The sequence below is a fragment of the Oryx dammah genome, unplaced genomic scaffold (assembly GCF_014754425.2).
Source record: "Oryx dammah isolate SB20612 unplaced genomic scaffold, SCBI_Odam_1.1 HiC_scaffold_19, whole genome shotgun sequence".
NCBI classification, from domain to species: Eukaryota; Metazoa; Chordata; class Mammalia; order Artiodactyla; family Bovidae; genus Oryx; species Oryx dammah.
In genome coordinates, this window is record NW_024070203.1 from 42,457,895 (window position 1) to 42,468,524 (window position 10,630).

At 44.1% G+C, this 10,630-nt stretch overlaps 1 protein-coding gene across 5 annotated transcripts in view; it reads left to right on the forward strand.

The window, feature by feature from the left end:
* TRIM55 (tripartite motif containing 55) overlaps positions 1–10,289 on the forward strand; it is a 47,612-nt gene extending 37,323 nt beyond the window's left edge. For 2 of the 5 annotated variants that reach the window (XM_040261309.1, XM_040261312.1), the window contains one exon: positions 9,256–10,289. In XM_040261309.1, the coding sequence (XP_040117243.1) occupies positions 9,256–9,378 (123 nt within the window). In that variant the 3' untranslated portion in view covers positions 9,379–10,289. Of the gene's footprint in view, positions 1–5,833; positions 5,970–7,854; positions 7,891–9,255 lie in introns of those variants that run through there. The other 3 variants (XR_005724597.1, XR_005724598.1, XM_040261310.1) reach the window with 3 other exon arrangements.
* Positions 10,290–10,630: the final 341 nt, after the last annotated feature.

Below are 10,630 nucleotides of genomic sequence, written 5' to 3' on the forward strand. Positions count from 1 at the left end.
CTTTTTCATTTGTATCCTGCAACTGCAGTTTTCTCTTTTTTTTTTCCCCCCTGCTGGGAAAGTGATATCCTAGTAAGTGTCAATTTGGGGGTTTTTCTAGAAGGGGCTTCCCTGGTGACTTAGACAGTGAAGAATCTGCCTGCAAAGCGGGAGACCTGGGATCAGTCCTTGGGTCGGGAAGATCTCCTGGAGAAGGGAATGGCTACCCTCTCCAGTATTCTTGCCTGGAGGATCTCATGAACACAGTAGTCTGGTGGGCTACAGTCCATGGGGTCACAAAGAGTCAGACGTGACTGAGCCACTACCACTAGAAGAGAAAAAAAAATCTATACTAAAACTGTAGGCTATATTTCTCAAGATCAAATAGCTTCCTTACTAAAAGTCACTTTAATAGGAAGCTGAAATGGATGTATCTGTTTTTAAGAGGGAAATGTAATATAAATTACATGTGAGCAGTGTAATGAATGGAGAAGACAATGGCACCCCACTCCAGTCCTCTTGCCTGGCAAATCCCATGGATGGAGGAGCCTGGTGGGCTGCAGTCCATGGGGTTGCTAAGAGACATGACTGAGCGACTTCACTTTCACTCTTCACTTTCATGCATTGGAGAAAGAAATGGCCACCCACTCCAGTGTTCTTGCCGGGAGAATCCCAGGGACGGGGAGCCTGGTGGGCTGCCGGCTATGGGGTCGCACAGAGTCGGACACGACCGAAGCGACTCAGCAGCAGCAGTCATGACAAACCTACTTGAGTTTTACTTCTGTAGTTTTTTAATGTTTGCTATTCTGATTTAACCTAAGGCCCTTATTAGTTCTGTACACCCTGTGGATTTTTCTCCCTTTATTTATGTATCTCAGTGATTTCCATGAAATGCCTTTTCCCCACTAGAACCCACAAAGCAAAGAACAAATCCACCACTGTTCAAAGCATCTGACAAACCAGTGCGGTGTGGCAAAGGCCATAACTAACATGCACGTCGCTCTATCCCGTGCACGGTCTTTCAGAGATCCTCCCATTTAAACCTCACAACAGCCCTGCACAGGAGGAATTTTTTGACTTCCTCATTTTTAAAATTTGATATTGTTGTTATTTTTTCATAAAATTAGTGTTATTGAAATATAAGTGATTTACAGTGGTGTTAACATCTGCTGTACAGCAAAGTGATTCAGTTATTATGAAACTTCCTCATTTTTAAGTAGAGGATCACAGAGGATGAGTGACTTGCTCCAAATTATGGAGCAGCTGGGAGCCTGGTGCCCAGTGACCCCTTGTCCACCACCACGGAGTGCGTGCCTGCAGTAGAATGGAGGTCACACCCACATCTAGGGAAAGTGGGTGAATCCCCACTTTATCAGGGTTGATATGATTGAAGCAAAAACAGTGTGACCAAGAGTTCTCTGCATTGACTCACCCCTCGTGACACACTGGCACAGAGAGGTCAGCTCTAGGCTTCCACCCCCTGTGAGAAAGCACCAGTCCTTCAGTTGCTGACCCCCCTCCTCCCTGTCTCTGACTTGTGGGGGTAGAGTCAGCCTATCTCACATGCTCAGCAGCTCTGGCTGCCTCTTTTCCCTTTGGGGTTCTGATCGCAGCATTTTATCTTTAGAGTTACTCTAAGCCAGTTCCTCAGCCATCCCGTTTTCTTGTCCATGAACTGGACCTCCCATGGCTCTGCTCTTGAGGAAAACCTATTGTTTCCCTCCCACAAGGCAAAGAAGTCCTATCTGTGAGGAACTGATAATTAGCATCCTTTGTAATAAAGCTCTCCTTTCAGAAAGGCTGAGAACACACACACACACACACTCTGCTGGACACATAATGGCAGGTCCATGCCTGAGAAGGCTGGCTGTTAATGTCTGCAAAACTGTGACATCGACATTTTCACTTCTTCCTGCACCCCCCACCCCAACTCCCTCTATTCCTAGAGGCCGTGTTTGAAACAGCACAAAGTCAGTATACCAGACGTCTTCCTCCAGGTTAAGAAAAAGGAGTGAATTTAATTTCTTCTTGTTTCATAGGCCTGGTTTCTGATCTTCCCTAAGTGAGCAAGAGGGAGGCAGCTACAGGCGGTGAAGCCCCCACATCAGCTCCATCCATCCCTCCCATCCCACAGTGCTCACGGCTGTAAATTCTCCTCAGGGGAAAAATGTCCTTTAGTGAATGTTTTCCTTCCAGGGCTCCTTGTGTTGGAGGGCAGGGTGTGTCTTCTTCACCCTTCCTCAAGCATCCACCGAGAGTTTGCTGTATTTTCACAGCTCTGTGCTGCAGTCCTGACATACCTCAGTTGCTCTGCCACCGAGCAGTAAAGACTGTATCCCTGTGACGGAAATGCCCAGGATAGACCTGCCCAACTGAGTTTCCGGGGCTCAGGCTCTTGGCTGTGAGTCACAGTCCAGGCCCCAGGCACTGCCCAGGCCTTGATGACTGGGCCAGGCTCTTGGCTGTCCTGGAATCCATGATGCTTAAGCTATCCGAGGCCCGAGGTTCAGAAATGCTGAGTAGGGAGCAGCCAATGCTGGGGTTTAGTCTTTCTGAATAAACATTCTGACCCTGCCCTCAGCATCCCCCCTCACACCTGTTTCCAGCATCTGGCTCTGACTCTCTGACTCAGCCCAGCAGGTGCAGGACAGACCCTGGTGGTCACCCACCCAGCAGCCTCCAGTCAAGCCTTACCCTTCCCACCCTCATTCTTTTAAGGCAAATGGCTTTCATTGTAGAAGGCCAAAGCTTCCTTTGGATTGGCCCAGAAAGACTGGCCTTTAACATGCAGTGGTAACCAGACCCTTCGGTCAAGTAGAATCTGTGATTGCCATCTGAAGCGGCAGAGTGGAGGGGGAGGTCCAAGGGTGGGGTCTGGACACAGTTTCCTTGCTGCCAGCCCCCCTCCCCTTCCTGGCTGGGCATGTGACTGACATACATATAGCAGCCAGCCCGCAGGGCTAAGCAAGACAATTTCTAGGTAAAGTGGTATCTCACAGGAGTGGACCTGAAGCTGTCAGCATCCATTAATCTCTTGGTTGCAATTCATCTGATCAGTTAATATCTCTTGGATACGCCTGAGGGAATGGAACACGGGACAGGTACAAGGTAACGGATTAGAATCATAGGTGCTACAGAAGCTGGCCATTTGGAGAAGGGCTGAGGCTGGTACCTTACGGAGGTCCTGGGAAGCTGAGAGGCAGCCTGAGGGCACTGGTCACTCATCACATGACCTGGCACAGCTTACTATTTTATTTTAGGCCAGCAAAACGTAATTCCTCTTATAAACATGGCTACCCTGACTTATGCCAGCATAAATATCAGGAAAAGCATGTTTCATTTTGTTCAATCAAGTGGGCCAAGCTGCCTGTAGGTAAAGGCACTCATGCTCAGTCACTAAGTCATGTCTGTCTTTTCTGTGACCCCATGGACTGGAACCCACCAGGCTCCTCTGTCCATGGGATTTCTCAGGCAAGAATACTGGATGGATTGCCATTGCCTTCTCCCGGGGATCTTCCCAACCCAGGCATCAAATATGCATCTCCTGCACTGGCAGACAGATTCTTTACCACTGAAACACCTGGGAAGCCCGGTATCACTTAAGTAAATTCCCACTATTATGCAACCAATCTCCAGAACTTTTTCACTTGCAAAACTGAAACTCTACATTCATTAAACATCATCTTTCCATTGGTGCAGCCCTTGGCAAGCACCATTTTATTTCCTGTTTGTATGAATTTGATGACTCTAGATGGTGGGACAGTAGTGTATCTTTTAGTGACTTGCTTATTTCACTTAGCATAACATCCTCAAGGTTCACCCCTGTTGCAGCAGGTGTCAGAATTTCCTTTCTTTTTAAGATTGAGTAGTGTTGGAGAAGACTCCTGAGAGTCCCTTGGACTGCAAGGAGATCAAAACAGTCAATCCTAAAGGAAATCAACCCTGAATATTCACTGGAAGGCCTGATGCTGAAGCGCCAATACTTTGGTCACCTGATGCAAAGAACCAACTCATTGGAAAAGACCCTGATGCTGGGAAAGATTGAGGGCAGGAGGAGAAGGAGGTGACAGAGGATGAGATGGTTGGATAGCATCACTGACTCAATGGACATGAGTTTGAGCAAGCTCGGGAAGATGATGGACAGGGAAGCCTGCATGCTGCAGTCTGTGGGGTTGCAAAGAGTCAGACACGACTGAGAGACTGAACAACAAGAACACTATCCTGTTCCATGCATAGGCCGCATTTTGTTTACTTATCCATTGATGGACACTCAGGTTGCTTCCTCTTAGCTGTTGTGATAGTGCCACTGTAAACATAAGTGTACAAACATCTGTGTGAGTTCTTGCCTTCAGATCTTTGGGGTATATACCCAAACATGGAATTGCTGGATTGTATGGTAATTCCATGTTCAAATTTTGAGGAACTGTGATGCTCTGTTATACCATTTTACATTCCCACCAACAGTGACAAGTTTTTTTTCTTTCATGTTCTTGCACCTGATTCTTGATGTCTGCAACTAATTAAAGTCTTTTTCAAAGTACCATGCACAGTTCAGGCCAAGCCAACACTGGCCATAGCCTGGAACTGTCCTGTACTCAGGGACAGGTTGCCCACAAGCCTCTGGCAGAAGCATGCTCCTCAATCTCCATCAGCAAGAAATGGCACTGGATGATAACATGAGAAGGATGCTGCCCACACATCACTCAGCCCTGAGTAAAAGCGCCTCTCATGACCCTCCCCTTCTGTGCAGGGAAAAGATACTCTAGTACCATAATCTGACATTGCGTTCATTCCCTTTTAAAGGACATTTGATAGCAGCAAAGAAATCAAAGGAAAATAAAAGGTTTTATGTTTCTGACTGAGTCTGGTTCATGAATACCCAGAATTTCTGGCCAAGTTCATCTGAGAAAAATAGTCTTTCCTTTGAGCAAAGGTGTGTCGCTCCCTTCTGCTGGTCTTCTGTGGATCTTCACTGAACTGGGTCTCCCAGTTGAGATGGAAAAGTCTGCCTCCCTATTCTATCTCCTGGTTTTATTTTATTACTAAAACTCACACTTCTTAACTTATCTGAAGCCCCATGCTGACAGAGCAGTGTTAAATGATGGTTGTAGGTTTGCTCATTTGTTACCTGAGGAAAATGTGTGAAATTTAGAAATAATATGGGACGAACAACCCTTTCTTTCCTTTGTCATGCACCTTGGACCAAACTCCAACTCAGGACAAACTCTAATGCAGGTAGAGAAGATCAGTGCTTATCATTCTCTGTCCTTTGTTCAGATTCATGGGACATCAGTATCCCTAAGAAATAGCACTTCCTGTGATGCAGGAGAGCCAGCATTTGGAAAACTATTGAAAGGAATGCATATATAAAGTTCTCTTGGGGAAGGCTGTAAGGAAAATGTCTGCTTATGATTGAATGTGTGCATGCATGCTCAGTTATGTCCAATTCTCTGTGACTCCATGGACTGTAGCCTGCCAGGCCCTTCTGTCCATGGGATTTTTCCAGGCAAGAATATTGGAGTGGGTTGGGATGCCCTCCTCCAGGAGATCGTCCCAACACAGGGATCAAACCTGTGTCTCTTCCATCTCCTGCATTGGCAGACAGGTTCTTTTACCACTGGCGTCACCTGGGAAGAACCTATGATTGAATCGACTGTGCTTATAGAAAGATTTCTAAAATTTTAACTCATTCTTCCTTTATGAGAGAGCCATATTTAAAGTCGGGCCACATGGAGATACACTGGACTGAGTGATGGATAGTCATGATTACAACATGCTAAAAGAATTGAAACATACATGATGTCCAGTTCTGAAAAGATGAACATCCCCAATACAACTGTCTTTCTTTACTGAGGGTCCTGGCTGTTGTGTATCATTCCTCACAAATAGTCCCCAGGTGATTCTGCCTGGCCGAGGAGCCTCTTCACTAATATGAGAAAGAAGAAAGGAAGGAAGGAAGGAAATGGACATTTACGAAGCACTTAATATAAGTAAGTCACATGCAAGTGCTTTGCTGCTGCTAAGTCTCTTCAGTCGTGTCCGACTCTGTGCGACCCCATACACAGCCCACCAGGCTCCGCCGTCCCTGGGATTCTCCAGGCAAGAACACTGGAGTGCCTTGCTATTTCCTTCTCCAATGCATGAAAGTGAAAAGTGAAAGTGAAGCTGCTCAGTCGTGCCGACTCTTAGCGACCCCATGGACTGCAGCCTGCCGGGCTCCTCCGCCCACGGGATTTTCCAGGCGAGAGTGCTGGAGTGGGCTGCCATCGCCTTCTCTGGCAGGTGCTTTAGCTACATTATTTATTCAGTCCTGATGACAGCCTTGTGGGATAGGATGCATGCTAAGTCACTTCAGTCATGTCCAGCTCTTTGTGATGTATGGACCATGGCCTGCCAGGCTCCTCTGTCCATGAGGATTCTCCAGGCAAGAATACTGGAGTGGGTTGCCATGCCCTCTAGGGGATTTCCTGACCCAGGGATTGAACCCATGTCTCTTATGTCTCCTGCATTTGCAGGCAGGTTATAGGGTGTCATCTCTGTTTTACAGAAGAGAAGAAAAAAGGCTCAGAGAGGTTAAGTGTCTTGCCTCAGTCATATTGCTAATGAATTGTTATTCTGGGATTCGAAACCAGGCTTAGCCTCTTTGCATAAAACTTCCTTGCTGAGATGGTTGGGGATCCTCAAGTTCACATAAACAAGACCAAGGAGACAGTATAATCAACTACAGATATTCAGAATAATCTCTGCTCTTGGCCCCTGCTCTGGCACCAGCCTTTCTTCTCTGAAAGATAGCATTTGTCCATATTGTTAGAAGGAAAAATCTAATAACTGACTGAAATGTGAGGGTGTTAAAGCAGCGAACCCAAACTATTTGATACCAAGTTTTGAAGGCTGTAGTCTATTAACTGCCAAAACATCTTAAATGGAAGATAGACTTTCCATTGGGCTTCCCGGGTAGCTCAAATGGTAAATAATCTGCTGGCAGTGCAGGAGACCTGGGTTCAGATCAGGTGTGAACCTGCCTGGTTCAATCCCTGGGTCAGGAAGATCCCCTGGAGAAGGACATGGCAACCCACTCCAGTATTCTTGCCCGGGAAATTCCATGGACAGAGGGGCCTGGTGGACTAAAGTCCATGGGATCGCAGAGTTGGACACGACTAACACACAGATTTTAATCTTGAATATAAAAAAGCACAGAAATACAAATTCCAAAAGCCATCCAAATAGCTTGCACACCTCCAGCAGTGTCACAAAGATTCTATCCCACACAGACTATACCTTACACAACTAGTTTCACCCTTTAGATATTTCAGGAAAACTGTCACAGAAGTTTCCTCTAGATTAGAAGTTGTCTTCAAGAAAAAGAGGCTACACAGTGAAGCCTGATGGTCTGTTCATCTATGCAGAATTCACTGTTCGCTCATACAGAATGGCTAGAAAAAAAGTGCTGTCTTTACATATCAATGATGTGCTCAAATCACTTGGGTTTTTTGTTAGGATTCATGAGAGTAAGGTGACTCTGATGGGGACGAGAAGAATTTGGTGTGCATAAACAGGTTCTGTCAGTTCAGTTGCTTGTCTGACTCTTTGCAACCCCATGGACTGCAGCACACCAGGCCTCCCTGTCCATCACTAACTCCTAGAGTTTACTCAAACTCATGTCTGTTGCATTGGCGATGCCATCCAACCATCTCATCCTCTGTTGTCCCCTCTTCCTCCTGCCCTCAATCCCTCCTAGCATCAGGGTCTTTGCCAGTGAATCACTGCTTCGCATCAGGTGGCCAAAGTATCGGAGTTTCAGCTTCAGTATCAGTCCTCCCAGTGAATATTCAGGACTGATTTCCTTTAGGATTGACTGTTTGGATCTCCTTGCAGTCCACAGTTCAAAAGCAGCAATTCTTCAGCGCTCAGCGTTCTTTATAGTCCAACTCTGACATCCATATATGACCACTGGAAAAACCATAGCTTTGACTAGATGGACCTCTGTCAAGATGATGTTTATTCCACCTTAACTTCAAGGACATTCAGGTAGCTAGCCTGTTACCAACAGAATCTAATAACAGCCTTTTTAAAAAGAAGCCCAGTCACACTTGATGTCTCAGCTATTCCTTTATAGAAAACTACCTGCTTCAGTTTTATTCTAATAAAAATAATATGATTCCATGGCTAATATGATTTCATGGCCCCCCTTAACTTTTTATCAGGGAGCAACATGGCAAGGAGAAGGGTAATCCTAAGGCCATAAGGACTTTGGATAATTTTACTGAACTTGAAACATTACCCCCAAATATATATTTAGGGCAAAATCGGGTAAAGTGTAAGACAAGTGCTCATTTTTCACTTGAAACTGTTTTGAGTGGCAACAAAACAACACACTCACTGAAGTCCTGCTTTGCCTGTGCCGGGTGTTGTCCAATCATATAGCAGCTTCAAAAAATCACCCTGGGCGTCTGGGTTGAATGCATGTGCCTACTTCATTGCTTTGGTATCAGCAGCATTCTGATCTCACAGGATAGCTTTGCCAGTGAAGTCATCAGTTAGTCTAAGTTTGGTGTTTCTCCTAGGAAGAACTGCGTGTGTCATACCTTCCACGTAAGGAGTTTGTGTTTTTACAACACACTGCATTTCAGCAAGACTTCTTTATGAGTGTCCCTGATTCTACTAAACTGTTATTTTTTAAACTCAAAACATCATAAATACATTTCACTTTTGAGATTAGATTCAAAATCATAACTTATGATTTGTCTGGTTTCTATAAAAGATACCTCATTAGAAATGTTTATGTTACTAGATTTTATTGCCTAGAGAAATGAATCCTTTCTCAAAACCTACAGTTTTGCAAAATTTACTTATATATTTTTCACATGCTTTTAGAAATTCATAATTTAGCAGTGGAGAGATTATGTCATGTGATGTAGCAAAGTCATTTAATTTAGGATTTTATCTTAGACTTTTCTAAATCCAAACTCCTGTTAGTTTTAATGCGATTTTCATCTCAGTAAATGATATACAGGTCGACTTAAAAAAAAGGTAGAATAGCCTATACTCTTTCCCTAGAACTTTCCTCCACTGCATGCATTACTTTTACCCCTGTGTGTGAAATCCTTTCATGGCTCTTGGCCATAGCCAAGATAACCTGAGCTTGCTCTCCATCCCTAATAATAATTATGTCCTATATAATTATTATTATCCTTTCTCCTCCATAGAAAAGGGACTGGACCAACTTGGAAAGGACTGGCCTCTTTTGCCTCTGACGCAGGTTCTCTTCTGTTGCAGGCTGGATTTGAGAGCCCTCCCCTCCAGAGACAGGCTGCTGCTTCAGGGAGCGGGAGTGGAGCTGATTCTGAGCCAGCTCGCCATGTCTTCTCCTTTTCCTGGTTGAACTCGCTCAGCGAATGATACTCATTCCAGCTGCTGCGCCTCTGCCTGCCTGGCTGAGACACTCGCAGGCAGCAGGGACCCAGATGAAACTAGGATCGTGTAGATGACAAAAGGGACCTCTGAATGGCATTTCTACCAAAAATACCCTTTAATTCCAGATGACTTAGCTAACACATTGAGGGAGAACAATGCTCTGAGAAGAAAGTTGCAGAAAAGCATTGGGGAAAAAAGGGTTTTATTGTGTGGGAAACGTTATGAAGGGTGTGTAGGTGTAGTATGTGCGTGTGTACATCAGTAACAAGTGGCAAGTGTTGAAAAAAGTGGGCACTACACTCGTCTCTAATAGGCACCGGCTATTGTTTTGATATCATAGTAGCTCTTATTCTCTTTCCTCTTTAACAGTGCAGGTGGTCAGTGAAATTCAGTGTTAATTCAGAAGTGACCGATTTATCAATATATGGACGAAAGGTAAATCATTGACCAAAGATATGAGATGCTTCACAAAGCTTTTCTCTTTTCCACAACAGATGTCGCTGGATGGATATCCAGAAATGTTCTTTGCCTCTGGTGACACTTTCCTAATCCAGAAGGCAAAGGCCAAGGACATTTCTTATGACATTTTTCTAATCTTAGTTTCAAATATGCAGATATCACGTACTTTACCTGAAAAAGACTTTTCAACAGGAACCGTTTACTGTCTTGTGTATCCACTGAGGCACCAGTCTGAACTATAGAGCAACTGCATGTATTTAAATATATATATATATATATATATACACACACGATACACATTATACATGTACATATATATGTATTTAAATCATGTGCTGTCCCCCATAACGCCTCATTCAAAACATAAGTTTTGTAAAGTTAAGTTTTAACTTCACTCTGTATGAACTCTTAAATAAATGCTGTTTTTAACAACTTAGTCTTACAATGATTTATTGTGTTCATATCATTGCAGTAATCCATTAGTCAAGTGAATTTAAAGGGTCTCAAGGGATTAAGCATCTTCATACATCCAAATTGATTTTGAGATATTAAACACTCGATTGAATTTTTAAAGTTATAACTAAACTACCAAAGGCAAGTGCATTGTAAACTGTATTAGGCGTACTGTTTGATTTTAGAAGTGCATAGAGATAGTTTATATTCCTAAGAATTAAAGAGATTAGTGTTGGCATAGACATAAATGAGGTGTTTGTAAAGTTATTAAATTCGAAATGTGCTTTATAAGAAAAATGTTCCCAAGGGGCACTGTATAGCAACT